Genomic DNA, 16,845 nt, shown 5'->3' with positions numbered 1-16,845 from the left:
AGCCTATAGGGAGGAGGGAGGAGGCAGCCTATAGGGAGGAGACCTGGTGGTAGGGCCTGATCACCGACAGGGAGGAGACAGCCTATAGGGAGGAGGAAGGAGACCTGGTGGTAGGTCCTGATCACCGACAGGGAGGAGACAGCCTATAGGGAGGAGGCAGAGAAGGGAGGAGACCTGGTGGTAGGGCCTGATCACCGACAGGGAGGAGGCAGCCTATAGGGAGGAGACAGCCTATAGGGAGGAGGGAGGAGGCAGCCTATAGGGAGGAGACAGCCTATAGGGAGGAGGCCTGGTGGTAGGGCCTGATCACCGACAGCGATGAGACAGCCTATAGGGAGGAGGGAGGAGACAGAGGAGGGAGGAGACAGCCTATAGGGAGGAGGCATGGCCACCGCAGATCCTTCAGGAACTTTTACAGCTGCACCATAGAGAGCATCTGGTTGTATCACCGTCTGGTAACTGCACCGCTCTCGACCAGAAGGCCCTACAGAGAGTGATGAGCTGGGGGGTGAGCTGGGGGGTGAGCTGGGGGGTGAGCTGGGGGGTGAGCTGGGGGATGAGCTGGGGGGTGAGCTGGGGGGTGAGCTGGTGGTGAGCTGGGGGATGAGCTGAGGGGGGGGCTGGTGGAGAGCTGGGGGTGAGCAGGGGGTGAGCTGGGGGTGAGCTGGGGGGTGATCTGGGGGGTGAGCTGGGTGTTGTGCTGGGTGTTGTGCTGGGGGGTGAGCTGGGTGTTGTGCTGGGTGTTGTGCTGGGGGGTGAGCTGGGGTGTGAGCTGGGTGTTGTGCTGGGGGGGTGAGCTGGGTGTTGTGCTGGGTGTTGTGCTGGGGGGTGAGCTGGGGTGTGAGCTGGGTGTTGTGCTGGGGGGTGAGCTGGTGGTGAGCTGGGGGATGAGCTGAGGGGGGGGGGGCTGGTGGAGAGCTGGGGGTGAGCAGGGGGTGAGCTGGGGGTGAGCTGGGGGGTGATCTGGGGGTGAGCTGGGGGATGAGCTGGGGGTGAGCTGGGGGTGATCTGGGGGGTGAGCTGGGGGATGAGCTGGGGGGTGAGCTTGGGGGGTGAGCTGGGGTGTGAGTTGGGGGTGAGCTGGGGGATGAGCTGTGGGGTGAGCTGGGGGTGAGCTGGGGGTGAGCTGGGGGGTGAGCTGGGGGGTGAGCTGGGTGTGAGCTGGTGGTGAGCTGGGGATGAGTTCCCAGACATCCAGGACGTACAGCCAGTGTCTGACAAGGACTGTTCTCCACGCTCCTGTCCTGCAGGGGGTACCGGTGCATCAAGGTTCAGACAAACAGACTCCTAAACCGCTTCTATCCCCTGACCATAAGACAAGGACTGTTCTCCATGCTCCTGTCCTGCAGGCGGTCCCGGTGCATCAAGGTTCAGACAAACAGACTCCTAAACCGCTTCTATCCCCTGGCCATAAGACAAGGACTGTTCTCCACGCTCCTGTCCTGCAGGCGGTCCCGGTGCATCAAGGTTCAGACAAACAGACTCCTAAACCGCTTCTATCCCCTGGCCATAAGACAAGGACTGTTCTCCACGCTCCTATCCTGCAGGCGGTACCGGTGCATCAAGGTTCAGACAAACAGACTCCTAAACCGCTTCTATCCCCTGACCATAAGACAAGGACTGTTCTCCACGCTCCTGTCCTGCAGGCGGTACCGGTGCATCAAGGTTCAGACAAACAGACTCCTAAACCGCTTCTATCTCCTGACCATAAGACAAGGACTGTTCTCCATGCTCCTGTCCTGCAGGGGGTACCGGTGCATCAAGGTTCAGACAAACAGACTCCTAAACCGCTTCTATCCCCTGGCCATAAATCTGGTAAATCGCTATCAACTTCCTCTCTCCTTCTCCCAAAGACTATCCACACTGACTAATCACCAGGGGGCTGGTCAGTACCAGAACCTTAGAGCTCTCATTCTGAACACTGGGGCTGGTCAGTACCAGAACCGTAGAGCTCTCATTCTGAACACTGGGGGCTGGTCAGTACCAGGACTATAGAGCTCTCATTCTCCCAGCCACAGAGCAGAGACTCTCGTTCTCCCAGCCACAGAGCAGAGACTCTCGTTCTCCCAGCCACAGAGCAGAGACTCTCGTTCTCCCAGTCACAGAGCAGACTCTCATTCTCCCAGCCACAGAGCAGAGACTCTCGTTCTCCCAGCCACAGAGCAGAGACTCTCGTTCTCCCAGCCACAGAGCAGAGACTCTCGTTCTCCCAGCCACAGAGCAGAGACTCTCGTTCTCCCAGCCACAGAGCAGAGACTCTCGTTCTCCCAGCCACAGAGCAGAGACTCTCGTTCTCCCAGCCACAGAGCAGAGACTCTCGTTCTCCCAGCCACAGAGCAGAGACTCTCGTTCTCCCAGCCACAGAGCAGAGACTCTCATTCTCCCAGCCACAGAGCAGAGACTCTCATTCTCCCAGCCACAGAGCAGAGACTCTCGTTCTCCGAGCCACAGAGCAGAGACTCTCGTTCTCCCAGCCACAGAGCAGAGACTCACGTTCTTCACAGCGTCGCCATACTTCTGCTCGTTGAAGTAATCGTAGAAGGCCGCCATGTAAGTCTCTTTAAAACTAGCTGATTTGGACTTGGCCAGGCTACCCAGGGTCTGGATGGTCTTTGAGATGAGGGTGAGGGTCCGAGACGTGGCGGGGTCCTGAGGAGGAGACGGACTAAGGTTAGAACACTACCGACACACAACATACTAACACACTGTTAACCACAACATACTAACACACTGTTAACCACAACATACTAACACACTGTGACACACAACATACTAACATACTGTTAACCACAACATACTAACACACTGTTAACCACAACATACTAACATACTGTTAACCACAACATACTAACACACTGTTAACCACAACATACTAAGACACTGTTAACCACAACATACTAACACACTGTTAACCACAACATACTAACACACTGTTAACCACAACATACTAACACACTGTTAACCACAACATACTAACACACTGTGACCCTCAACATACTAACACACTGTTAACCACAACATACTAACACACTGTGACACACAACATACTAACACACTGTTAACCACAACATACTAACACGCTGTTAACCACAACATACTAACACACTGTGACCCTCAACATACTAACACACTGTTAACCACAACATACTAACACACTGTTAACCACAACATACTAATACACTGTGACCCACAACATACTAACACACTGCTAACCACAACATACTAACACACTGTTAACCACAACATACTAACACACTGTGACACACAACATACTAACACACTGTGACCCTCAACATACTAACACACTGTGACCCTCAACATACTAACATACTGTTAACCACAACATACTAACACACTGTTAACCACAACATACTAACACACTGTTAACCACAACATACTAACACACTGTTAACCACAACATACTAACACACTGTGACACACAACATACTAACATACTGTTAACCACAACATACTAACACACTGTTAACCACAACATACTAACATACTGTTAACCACAACATACTAACACACTGTTAACCACAACATACTAAGACACTGTTAACCACAACATACTAACACACTGTTAACCACAACATACTAACACACTGTTAACCACAACATACTAACACACTGTTAACCACAACATACTAACACACTGTGACCCTCAACATACTAACACACTGTTAACCACAACATACTAACACACTGTGACACACAACATACTAACACACTGTTAACCACAACATACTAACACGCTGTTAACCACAACATACTAACACACTGTGACCCTCAACATACTAACACACTGTTAACCACAACATACTAACACACTGTTAACCACAACATACTAATACACTGTGACCCACAACATACTAACACACTGCTAACCACAACATACTAACACACTGTTAACCACAACATACTAACACACTGTGACACACAACATACTAACACACTGTGACCCTCAACATACTAACACACTGTGACCCTCAACATACTAACATACTGTTAACCACAACATACTAACACACTGTTAACCACAACATACTAACACACTGTTAACCACAACATACTAACATACTGTTAACCACAAAATACTAACACACTGTTAACCACAACATACTAAGACACTGTTAACCATAACATACTAACACACTGTTAACCACAACATACTAACACACTGTTAACCACAACATACTAACACACTGTTAACCACAACATACTAACACACTGTGAATTCTGTATGAAACACTGTGACCCACAGCAGGGTGAATTCTGCATGAAACACTGTGACCCACAGCAGGGTGAATTCTGTATGAAACACAGTGACCCACAGCAGGGTGAATTCTGTATGAAACACTGTGACCCACAGCAGGGTGAATTCTATATGAAACACTGTGACCCACAGCAGGGTGAATTCTGTATGAAACACTGATACCACAGCAGGGTGAATTCTGTATGAAACACAGTGACCCACAGCAGGGTGAATTCTGTATGAAACACTGTGACCCACAGCAGGGTGAATTCTATATGAAACACTGTGACCCACAGCAGGGTGAATTCTGTATGAAACACTGATACCACAGCAGGGTGAATTCTGTATGAAACACAGTGACCCACAGCAGGGTGAATTCTGTATGAAACACAGTGACCCACAGCAGGGTGAATTCTGTATGAAACACAGTGACCCACAGCAGGGTGAATTCTGCATGAAACACAGTGACCCACAGCAGGGTGAATTCTGTATGAAACACAGGGACCCACAGCAGGGTGAATTCTGCATGAAACACAGTGACCCACAGCAGGGTGAATTCTGTATGAAACACAGTGACCCACAGCAGGGTGAATTCTGTATGAAACACAGTGACCCACAGCAGGGTGAATTCTGCATGAAACACTGTGACCCACAGCAGGGTGAATTCTGTATGAAACACTCAAGGAGCTAGAAGTGTGTTCTCACTGGGTGATGCGGTCGCAGCTGGAACAGGTTGGGAGAGAGGATGGCCGGGGCGAAGAATCGCAGGAAGATGAAACTACTGACCGCTGTGTACCTCACATCCTGGTCGACTACAGAAACACAGAGAGGGGATGTTAGCACAGTGCAGCAGGGGGCAGCGCAGCCTATCAGACTAGAGTTTCCACCTACTGGAGAAGAAAAACCCAATGATAAAGACAGGAAGTAAACAGGAAACAAGTCTTTAACAACATCACAGAGACTAGAGGGACAGAGAGACAGAGACAAAGAGAGAGAGATAGAGAAAGAGAGAGAGAGAGAGAGAGAGAGGGAGAAAGGGAGGAGGGAAAGAGAGGGAGGAGAGAGAGGGAGAAAGAGAGGGAGGAGAGAAAGAGAGGGGGAGAGAGGGAGAGAGGGGGTGGGGAGAGGGAGGAGAGAGGGAGAGAGAGGGAGAGAAAGAGAGTGAGGAGAGAGGGAGAGAGAGGGAGAGAGGGGGTGGGGAGAGGGAGGAGAGAGGGAGAGAGAGGGAGAGAAAGAGAGGGAGGAGAGAAAAAGAAGGGGAGGAGAGAGGGAGAGAGGGGGTGGGGAGAGGGAGGAGAGAGGGAGGAGAGAAAGAGAGGAGGAGAGAGGGAGAGAGGGGTTGGGGAGAGGGAGGAGAGAGGGAGAGAGAAGGGGAGGAGAGAGGGAGGAGAGAAAGAGAGGAGGAGAGAGGGAGAGAGAGAGAAGGGGAGGAGAGAGGGAGGAGAGAGGGAGGAGAGAAAGAGAGGAGGAGAGAGGGAGAGAGGGGTTGGGGAGAGGGAGGAGAGAGGGAGAGAGAGCAGAGAAATGGAGAGGTCACCACTCTACAGGATTTGGTGGTATAGTTGGTTACCTTTGAAACGTGTTGCAGCAGAGAGGGAGAGAGAGGGAGAGAGGGGTTGGGGAGAGGGAGGAGAGAGGGAGAGAGAGGGAGAGAGGGGTTGGGAGAGGGAGGAGAGAGGGAGAGAGAGGGAGAGAGGGGTTGGGGAGAGGGAGGAGAGAGGGAGAGAGAGGGAGAGAGGGGTTGGGGAGAGGGAGGAGAGAGATGGTATAGTTGGTTACCTTCGAAACGTGTTGCAGCAGATTCTCTGAGTGAGAAGAAAATATCACACATGACGGTGGGACAACGCACGCCTGACGTTGTGATCATGTTGAAGATCCGGTCGACATACTGACGCAGGTTCTCCTGAGAAACCACAGGGTCAGAACCACAGGGTTAGAACCATAGGGTTAGAACCACAGGGTTAGAACCATAGGGTTAGAACCATAGGGTTAGAACTATAGGGTTAGAACTATAGGGTTAGAACCATAGGGTTAGAACCATAGGGTTAGAACTATAGGGTTAGAACCATAGGGTTAGAACCACAGGGTTAAAACCATAGGGTTAGAACCATAGGGTTAGAACCACAGGGTTAGAACCATAGGGTTAGAACCATAGGGTTAGAACTATAGGGTTAGAACCACAGGGTTAGAACCACAGGGTTAGAACCATAGGTTTAGAACCATAGGGTTAGAACTATAGGGTTAGAACCACAGGGTCAGAACCACAGGGTTAGAACCAGGCTAGGTCTCACCACTACTACAGGCTACACACACACACGCACGCACGCACACACACACACACACACACACACACACACACACACACACACACACACACACACACACACACACACACACACACACACACACACACACACACACACACACACACACACACACACACCACTCACCCTGTTGGTCTCTAGGTTTTCTGACTCTTTGAGTTTCACCGGGTCGATCTCACAGGGCTTGTGGTCAGTACAGATCTGGAGACAAAAACAGAACCACTGTTACTGACAAACTCTTTATAGAGAGAGAGAGAGAGTGTTCCACAGTGTGTCATCACAGCAGCAAGATTTGTGACCTGTTGCCACAAGAAAAGGTCAACCAGTGAAGAACAAACACCATTATAAATACAACCCATATTTATGTTTATTTATTTTCCCTTGTGTACATTAACTATTTGTACATTGTTAGAAAACTGTATATATATGTAATATGACATTTGTAATGTCTTTATTGTTTTGAAACTTCTGTATGTGTAATGTTTACTGTTAATTTTTGTTGTTTATTTCACTTTTGTATAATATCTACCTCACTTGCTTTGGCAATGTTAACACATGTTTCCCATGCCAATAAAGCCCCTTGAATTGAATTGAATTGAGAGAGAGACAGAGAGAGAGAGAGAGACAGAGAGAGAGAGAGAGAGAGAGAGAGAGAGAGAGAGAGAGAGAGACAGAGAGAGAGAGAGAGAGAGAGAGAGAGACAGAGAGAGAGAGAGACAGAGAGAGAGAGAGAGAGAGAGAGACAGAGAGAGAGAGAGACAGAGAGAGAGAGATAGAGAGAGAGAGAAAGAGAGAGAGAAACACAAACACACACTACAGAGCCCCAGGACAGCAGCACAATTAGACCCAACCAAATCATGAGAAAACAAAAAGATAACTACTTAACACATTGGAAAGAATTAACAAAAAAACAGAGCAAACTAGAATGCTATTTGGCCCTACACAGAGAGTACACAGCGGCAGAATACCTGACCACTGTGACTGACCCAAAATTAAGGAAAGCTTTGACTATGTACAGACTCAGTGAGCATAGCCTTGCTATTGAGAAAGGCCGCCGTAGGCAGACATGGCTCTCAAGAGAAGACAGGCTATGTGCTCACTGCCCACAAATGAGGTGGAAACTGAGCTGCACTTCCTAACCTCCTGCCCAATGTATGACCATATTAGAGAGACATATTTCCCTCAGATTACACAGATCCACAAAGAATTCGAAAACAAATCCAATTTTGAAAAACTCCCATATCTACTGGGTGAAATTCCACAGTGTGCCATCACAGCAGCAAGATTTGTGACCTGTTGCCACGAGAAAAGGGCAACCAGTGAAGAACAAACACCATTGTAAATACAACCCATATTTATGCTTATTTATGCCATTTGTACATTGTTAAAACACTGTATATATATATAATATGACATTTGTAATGTCTTTACTGTTTTGAAACTTCTGTATGTGTAATGTTTACTGTTAATTTTTGTTGTTTTTCACTTTATATATTCACTTTGTATGTTGTCTACCTCACTTGCTTTGGCAATGTTAACACATGTTTCCCATGCCAATAAAGCCCTTGAATTGAATTGAATTGAATTGAGAGAGAGAGAGACAGAGAGACAGAGAGAGAGAGACAGAGAGAGAGAGAGAGAGGGATGGTACCTACTTCATCTATCATGGATCTCAAGGTGACCTGGAGGTAGTGGTTCCCAGCCAGCTTCATGGTCTCATCGATACACTTAGACGTTAGAGAGTTCCCTCTGAAGATGGTATTAGGGTCCCTACAAAGGGGAGGAGGAGAGAGTTAGGGTCCCTACAAAGGGGAGGAGGAGAGAGTTAGGGTCCCTACAAAGGGGAGGAGGAGAGAGTTAGGGTCCCTACAAAGGGGAGGAGGAGAGAGTTAGGGTCCCTACAAAGGGGAGGACGAGAGAGTTAGGGTCCCTACAGAGGGGAGGAGGAGAGAGTTAGGGTCCCTACAGATGGTGGTCAGTACTGAGTCTAGGTTGGTGGTCAGTACTGAGTCTAGGTTGGTGGTCAGTACTGAGTCTAGGTTGGTGGTCAGTACTGAGTCTAGGTTGGTGGTCAGTACTGTGATGGTGGTCAGTACTGAGTCTAGCTTGGTGGTCAGTACTGAGTCTAGGTTGTTGGTCAGTACTGAGTCTATGATGGTGGTCAGTACAGAGTCTAGGTTGGTGGTCAGTACTGAGTCTAGGTTGGTGGTCAGTACTGTGATGGTGGTCAGTACTGAGTCTAGCTTGGTGGTCAGTACTGAGTCTAGGTTGTTGGTCAGTACTGAGTCTAGGTTGTTGGTCAGTACTGAGTCTAGCTTGGTGGTCAGTACTGAGTCTAGCTTGGTGGTCAGTACTGAGTCTAGGTTGGTGGTCAGTACTGAGTCTAGGATGGTGGTCAGTACTGAGATGGTGGTCAGTACTGAGTCTAGCTTGGTGGTCAGTACTGAGTCTAGGTTGGTGGTCAGTACTGAGTCTAGCTTGGTGGTCAGTACTGAGTCTAGGTTGTTGGTCAGTACTGAGTCTATGATGGTGGTCAGTACAGAGTCTAGGTTGGTGGTCAGTACTGAGTCTAGGTTGGTGGTCAGTACTGTGATGGTGGTCAGTACTGAGTCTAGCTTGGTGGTCAGTACTGAGTCTAGGTTGTTGGTCAGTACTGAGTCTAGGTTGGTGGTCAGTACTGAGTCTAGGATGGTGGTCAGTACTGAGATGGTGGTCAGTACTGAGTCTAGCTTGGTGGTCAGTACTGAGTCTAGGTTGGTGGTCAGTACTGAGTCTAGGTTGGTGGTCAGTACTGAGTCTAGGTTGGTGGTCAGTACTGTGATGGTGGTCAGTACTGAGTCTAGGTTGGTGGTCAGTACTGAGTCTAGGTTGGTGGTCAGTACTGAGTCTAGGTTGGTGGTCAGTATTGAGTCTAGGATGGTGGTCAGTACTGTGATGGTGGTCAGTACTGAGTCTAGGTTGGTGGTCAGTACTGAGTCTAGGTTGGTGGTCAGTATTGAGTCTAGGATGGTGGTCAGTACTGAGTCTAGGTTGGTGGTCAGTCGTGGGTGCGTTTGACCTGTGTGTGTGTGAGTGTGTGTGTCTATCTTACTGTGCACTCTTAGAATAAAATGTGCTATCCCGAACCTAAAATGTCATTCGGCTGTCCCCATAGGAGAACCCTTCTTGGTTTCAGGTAGAACCATTTCAGAAAGGGTACTACCTGGAACCCAAAAAGGTTCTCCTATAAGGACAGAACCCTTTTGGAACCCTTTTCTTAAAGAGTGTGTGAGGTTGACCTCTGTGTGTGTGTGTGTGTGTGTGTTCTCACTGTGTGCGGTTGACCTCTGCGTGGGCGACGGCACTGAGGAAAGGCAGGATGTTTCCATAGTGAAGGAACAGACGGACCAATGGGATCGCAGCTTCCTGTTTCTCCCGACAGACCTCCCCGAGGATATGAGCGGCTGATGCCGACAAACCGGCTGGGAGGGAAACACATTAAAACAATCTACTGTACTCCCCCCCCCTTTACATTAGGTATCTACAGTACCCCCCTCTTACATTAGGTATCTACAGTACCCCCCCTTTACATTAGGTATCTACAGTACCCCCCCCCCCCTTTACATTAGGTATCTACAGTACCCCCCCCTTTACATTAGGTATCTACAGTACCCCCCCCCTTTACATTAGGTATCTACAGTACCCCCCCTTTACATTAGGTATCTACAGTACCCCCCCCCCTTTACATTAGGTATCTACAGTACCCCCCCTTTACATTAGGTATCTACAGTACCCCCCCTTTACATTAGGTATCTACAGTACCCCCCCCTTTACATTAGGTATCTACAGTACCCCCCCTCACCTTTACATTAGGTATCTACAGTACCCCCCCTTTACATTAGGTATCTACAATACCCCCCCTTTACATTAGGTATCTACAGTACCCCCCCTTTACATTAGGTATCTACAGTACCCCCCCTTTACATTAGGTATCTACAGTACCCCCCCTTTACATTAGGTATCTACAGTACCCCCCCCCCCCTTTACATTAGGTATCTACAGTACCCCCCCCCCCTTTACATTAGGTATCTACAGTACCCCCCCTTTACATTAGGTATCTACAGTACCCCCCCCCCCTTTACATTAGGTATCTACAGTACCCCCACCCCCTTTACATTAGGTATCTAACAGTACCCCCCCCCCCTTTACATTAGGTATCTACAATAACCCCCTTTACATTAGGTATCTACAGTACCCCCCCCCCCCTTTACATTAGGTAATCTACAATAACCCCCCCTTTACATTAGGTCATCTACAGTACCCCCCCTCCTTTACATTAGGTATCTACAATAACCCCCCCTTTACATTAGGTATCTACAGTACCCCCCCCCCCTTTACATTAGGTATCTACAGTACCCCCCCCTTTACATTAGGTATCTACAGTACCCCCCCCCCTTTACATTAGGTATCTACAGTACCCCCCCCTTTACATTAGGTATCTACAGTACCCCCCCCCCTTTACATTAGGTATCTACAGTACCCCCCCCCCCTCTACATTAGGTATCTACAGTACCCCCCCTCTACATTAGGTATCTACAGTACCCCCCCTTTACATTAGGGTATCTACAGTACCCCCCCTTTACATTAGGTATCTACAGTACCCCCCCCCCTTTACATTAGGTATCTACAGTACCCCCCCCTCACCTTTACATTAGGTATCTACAGTACCCCCCCCCCCTCTACATTAGGTATCTACAGTACCCCCCCCCCTCTACATTAGGTATCTACAGTACCCCCCCCCCCCCCTTTACATTAGGTATCTACAGTACCCCCCCTTTACATTAGGTATCTACAGTACCCCCCCCCCCCCTTTACATTAGGTATCTACAGTACCCCCCCTCTACATTAGGTATCTACAGTACCCCCCTCTACATTAGGTATCTACAGTACCCCCCCTCTACATTAGGTATCTACAGTACCCCCCCCCTCTACATTAGGTATCTACAGTACCCCCCCTTTACATTAGGTATCTACAATACCCCCCCTCACCTTTACATTAGGTATCTACAGTACCCCCCCCCCCTTTACATTAGGTATCTACAGTACCCCCCCCCCTTTACATTAGGTATCTACAGTACCCCCCCCCCCCTTTACATTAGGTATCTACAGTACCCCCCCCCCCCTTTACATTAGGTATCTACAGTACCCCCCCCCCTTTACATTAGGTATCTACAGTACCCCCCCCCCTTTACATTAAGTATCTACAGTACCCCCCCCCTTTACATTAGGTATCTACAGTACCCCCCCTTTACATTAGGTATCTACAGTACCCCCCCCCTTTACATTAGGTATCTACAATACCCCCCTCACCTTTACATTAGGTATCTACAGTACCCCCCCACCCCCTCTACATTAGGTATCTACAGTACCCCCCCCCCCCCTTTACATTAGGTATCTACAGTACCCCCCCCCCTTTACATAGGTATCTACAGTACCCCCCCCCCCCTTTACATTAGGTATCTACAGTACCCACCCACCCCCTTTACATTAGGTATCTACAGTACCCCCCCCCCCCCTTTACATTAGGTATCTACAGTACCCCCCCACCCCCTTTACATTAGGTATCTACAGTACCCCCCCCCCCCTTTACATTAGGTATCTACAATAACCCCCCCTTTACATTAGGTATCTACAGTACCCCCCCCCCCCCTTTACATTAGGTATCTACAATAACCCCCCCTTTACATTAGGTATCTACAGTACCCCCCCCCCCCTTTACATTAGGTATCTACAATAACCCCCCCTTTACATTAGGTATCTACAGTACCCCCCCACCCCCTTTACATTAGGTATCTACAGTACCCCCCCCCCCCCCTTTACATTAGGTATCTACAATACCCCCCTCACCTTTACATTAGGTATCTACAGTACCCCCCCTTTACATTAGGTATCTACAATAACCCCCCCTTTACATTAGGTATCTACAGTACCCCCCCTCTACATTAGGTATCTACAGTACCCCCCCCTTTACATTAGGTATCTACAGTACCCCCCCCCCCTCACCTTTACGTTAGCCGAGGTCAACATCAGGTCTCTCAGAGGGCCGTAGTGGTCAGAGGGGAACACATGGTCCTCAGTGTAAACAATGTTTAAACGAAGAGAACCCAACTCATCCACTTTCACTGGCTTCCCTCCATTATCCCTGGGCTGCAGAAAGTACCTAGGGAGGAGGGGAGGATGGAGAGAGAGAGAGGAGGGGAGGATGGAGAGAGAGAGAGGAGGGGAGGATGGAGAGAGAGAGAGGGGAGGATGGAGAGAGAGAGGAGGATGGAGAGAGAGAGAGGAGGGGAGGATGGAGAGAGAGAGAGAGAGGAGGGGAGGATGGAGAGAGAGAGAGGAGGGGAGGATGGAGAGAGAGAGGAGGAGGGGAGGATGGAGAGAGAGAGAGGAGGGGAGGATGGAGAGAGAGGGGAGGATGGAGAGAGAGAGAGGAGGGGGAGGATGGAGAGAGAGAGAGGAGGGGAGGATGGAGAGAGAGGGGAGGATGGAGAGAGAGAGGAGGATGGAGAGTGAGAGGAGAAGAGGAGGAGAGGAGGGAGAGAGAGAGGAGGAGAGGATGGAGAGAGAGGGGAGGATGGAGAGAGAGAGGAGGATGGAGAGAGAGAGGAGGATGGAGAGAGAGAGGAGGATGGAGAGGTGAGAGGAGAAGAGGAGGAGAGGAGGGAGAGAGAGAGGAGGGGAGGATGGAGAGAGAAAGAGAGGAGGGATGGAGAGAGAGATGAGGAGGGGGAGGATGGGATGGAAGGAGAGAGAGGAGGGGAGGATGGAGAGAGAAAGAGAGGAGAGATGGAGAGAGAGATGAGGAGGGGAGGATGGATGGAGAGAGAGGGAGGGGAGGATGGAGAGAGAGAGGAGGATGGAGAGTGAGAGGAGGAGAGGATGGAGAGAGAGAGGAGGAGAGGATGGAGAGAGAAAGGAGGAGGGGAGGATGGAGAGAGAGAGGAGGATGGAGAGAGAGAGAGAGAGGATGGGAGGGATGGAGAGAGAGAGAGAGGAGGGGAGGATGGAGAGAGAGAGAGGAGGATGAAGAGAGAGAGAGGAGGATGGGAGAGTAGATGGGAGAATGGAGAGAGAGAGAGGAGAGAGAGAGAGAGAGAGAGAGAGAGAGAGAGAGAGAGAGAGAGGGGAGGATGGAGAGAGAGAGGAAATGGAGAGAGAAAGGAGGAGAGGAGGGGAGGATGAGAGGATGAGAGAGAGAGAGAGAGAGGAGGATGGAGAGAAAGAGAGAGAGGAGGATGGAGAGAGAGAGAGGAAGATGGATAGAGTGAGGGTGAGAGAAAAGTAGGATGGAGTGAGAAAGAGGGAGGAGGATGGAGAGAGAGAGAGAGAGAGAGGGGAAGATGGAGAGAGTGAGGATGAGAGAAAAGGAGGATGGAGAGAGAAAGAGGGAGGAGAGGATGGAGAGAAGGGGGAGGATGGGAGGATGGAGAGAAGAGGGAGGATGGAGAGATAGGGGGAGAGGAGGATGGAGAGAGGACAGAGAGGGAAAGAGAGAGAGAGGAAGGAAGGAGGGGAAGGATAGAGAGAGAGGAAGAGAGAAAGGAAAGGAGTGAAAAAAGAGAGATAGATGTTGTCATGTCTCACCATGCATTGTGGACCCAGACACAGACAGACAGACCGACCCACCGACCGACCGACCCACCCACCGACCCACCCAGACAGAACAGACTGACAGACAGACAGACAGACCGGACCGACCGACCCACTGACCCACCCAGACAGACAGACAGACAGACAGACAGACAGACAGACAGACAGACAGACAGACAGACCGACCGACCGACCGACCGACCACTGACCGACCGACCGACCCACTGACCGACCCACCCACCCAGACAGACAGACAGATATCCAACATGTTGTTCATGTCTCACCATGCATTGTGGACCCAGACACAGACAGACAGACAGACAGACAGACAGACAGACCGACCCACCCAGACAGACAGACAGACAGACAGACAGATATCCAACATGTTGTCATGTCTCACCATGCATTGTGGACCCAGACAGACAGACAGACAGACAGACCGACCGACCCACCGACCCACCAGACAGACAGACAGACAGACAGAACAGACAGACAGACCCACCGACCGTCCCACCCAGACAGACAGACTGACAGACAGACAGACAGACAGACCGACCGACCCACCGACCCAGACAGACAGACCAGACCGACCGACCCACCCAGACAGACAGACAGACAGACAACAGCAGACCAGACAGACAGACAGACAGACAGATATCCAACATGTTGTCATGTCTCACCATGCGTCGTGGACCCAGACACAGACAGACAGACAGACAGACAGACCGACCCCACCGACCGACCGACCCACCCAGACAGACAGACTGACAGACAGACAGACAGACAGATATCCAACATGTTGTCATGTCTCACCATGCGTCGTGGACCCCAGCCTGTCCCAGGGCCTTCAGAGGAACTCTGACCCCTCCCAGGAACTCATCCCCAAACTTCAGGTTACTGGCATTCCACAGGTCAACCCTGCATACAGAGAGATAGAGTCAGACTCACAACACACCACACTCTCTATTTGTGTGTAGACCTGGCTCTGTGAAACACGCAGACACATAGACCACACAGACTCACCTCAGAGCCAGCTTATCAACACCCTCCTCCTCCACATCAAACTGTCTCCTTGGTGTGACTAAGAGGTCGTGTCACCTGCAGGACAGAGACAGAGACAGAGACAGAGTTGCTTAGAGGCTACAAACTGTCTCTTGGTGTGACTAAGAGGTCGTGTCACCTGCAGAACAGAGACAGAGACAGAGTTGCTTAGAGGCTACAAACTGTCTCTTGGTGTGACTAAGAGGTCGTGTCACCCTGCAGGACAGAGACAGAGACAGAGACAGAGTTGCTTAGAGGCTACAAACTGTCTCTTGGGTGTGACTAAGAGGTTGTGTCACCTGCAGGACAGAGACAGACTTACATAGAGGCACCACAGGTAGCCTAGTGGTTAGAGCGTTGAACTAGTAAGGTTGCTGGATCGAATCCCCGAGCTGACAAGGTAAAAAATCTGTTGTTCTGGCTCTGAACAAGGCAGTTAACCCACCGTTCCCGATTAAGGCAGCCCCCTTGCACCTCTCTTCTAGAACCAGCCCAGCACCACAGGGCTCTTCTCAGAACCAAGCACACAGGGGCTCTTCTCAGACCACTAGCACCCAGGGCTCTTCTCAGAACCACCAGCCCTGTGGTGCTAGTGTTTCTGAGAAGAGCCTGTGGTGCTGGTGGTTCTGAGAAGAGCCTGTGGTGCTAGTGGTTCTGAGAAGAGCCCTGGTGGGCTGGTGGTTCTGAGAAGAGCCTGTGGTGCTGGTGGTTCTAGTAAGAGAGGTGCAAGGGGGCTGCTTAATCGGGGAACGGTGGGTTAACGCCTGTTCAGAGGCAGAACAACAGATTTTTACCCTTGTCGAGCTCGGGATCGATCCAGCAACCTTACTAGTTCAACGCTCTAACCACTTAGGCTACCTGTGGTGCTCTATGTAAGTCTGTCTCTGTCCTGCAGGTGACACACCTCTTAGTCACACCAAGAGACAGTTTGTAGCCTCTAAGCAACTCTGTCTCTGTCTCTGTCTCTGTCCTGCAGGTGACACGACCTCTTAGTCACACCAAGAGACAGTTTTGTAGCCTCTAAGCAACTCTGTCTCTGTCTCTGTTCTGCAGGTGACACGACCTCTTAGTCACACCAAGAGACAGTTTGTAGGCTCTAAGCAACTCTGTCTCTGTCTCTGTTCTGTCCTGCAGTGACACGACTCTTAGTCACACCAAGAGACGTTTGATGTGGAGGAGGAGGGTGTTGATAAGCTGGCTTCTGGGTGAGTCTGTGTGTCTATTGTGTCTGCGTGTTTCACAGAGCAGGTCACACACAAATAGAGAGTGTGTGTGTTGTGAGTCTGGACTCTATCTTCTGTATGCAGGGTTGACCTGTGGAATGCAGTAACCTGAGTTTTGGGGATGAGTTCCTGGGAGGGGTCAGAGTTCCTCTGAAGGCCCTGGGACGGCTGGGGTCCACGAACGCATGGTGAGACATGACAACCTGTTGGATATTGTCTGTCTGTCTGTCTGTCAGTCTGTCTGTCTGGGTGGGTCGGTCGTTGGTGGTCGGTCTGTCTGTCTGTCTGTCTGTCTGTCTGTCTGTGTCTGGGTCCACGACGCATGGTGAGACATGACAACATGTTGGATATTGTCTGTCTGTCTGTCCTGTCT

The 16,845-nt window shown here is 50.2% G+C and overlaps 1 protein-coding gene across 1 annotated transcript in view; it reads right to left on the bottom strand.

Moving 5' to 3' along the window:
- The window catches only part of LOC116361900 (ras GTPase-activating protein 3-like), a 35,243-nt gene extending 19,938 nt beyond the window's left edge, over positions 1 to 15,305 (bottom strand). The window contains exons 1-9 of the mRNA XM_031816269.1: positions 15,232 to 15,305; positions 15,022 to 15,126; positions 12,622 to 12,778; positions 9,890 to 10,040; positions 8,235 to 8,349; positions 6,706 to 6,780; positions 6,035 to 6,158; positions 4,961 to 5,067; positions 2,494 to 2,649 (exon numbers count right to left, since the gene is read on the bottom strand). Of these exons, the coding sequence (XP_031672129.1) occupies positions 2,494 to 2,649; positions 4,961 to 5,067; positions 6,035 to 6,158; positions 6,706 to 6,780; positions 8,235 to 8,291 (519 nt within the window). The 5' untranslated portion in view covers positions 8,292 to 8,349; positions 9,890 to 10,040; positions 12,622 to 12,778; positions 15,022 to 15,126; positions 15,232 to 15,305. The remainder of the gene's footprint in view (positions 1 to 2,493; positions 2,650 to 4,960; positions 5,068 to 6,034; positions 6,159 to 6,705; positions 6,781 to 8,234; positions 8,350 to 9,889; positions 10,041 to 12,621; positions 12,779 to 15,021; positions 15,127 to 15,231) is intronic.
- Positions 15,306 to 16,845: the final 1,540 nt, after the last annotated feature.

The sequence above is a fragment of the Oncorhynchus kisutch genome, unplaced genomic scaffold (assembly GCF_002021735.2).
Source record: "Oncorhynchus kisutch isolate 150728-3 unplaced genomic scaffold, Okis_V2 scaffold770, whole genome shotgun sequence".
Classification (NCBI taxonomy): domain Eukaryota; kingdom Metazoa; phylum Chordata; class Actinopteri; order Salmoniformes; family Salmonidae; genus Oncorhynchus; species Oncorhynchus kisutch.
This window is presented reverse-complemented; position numbering and strand designations above follow the sequence as displayed.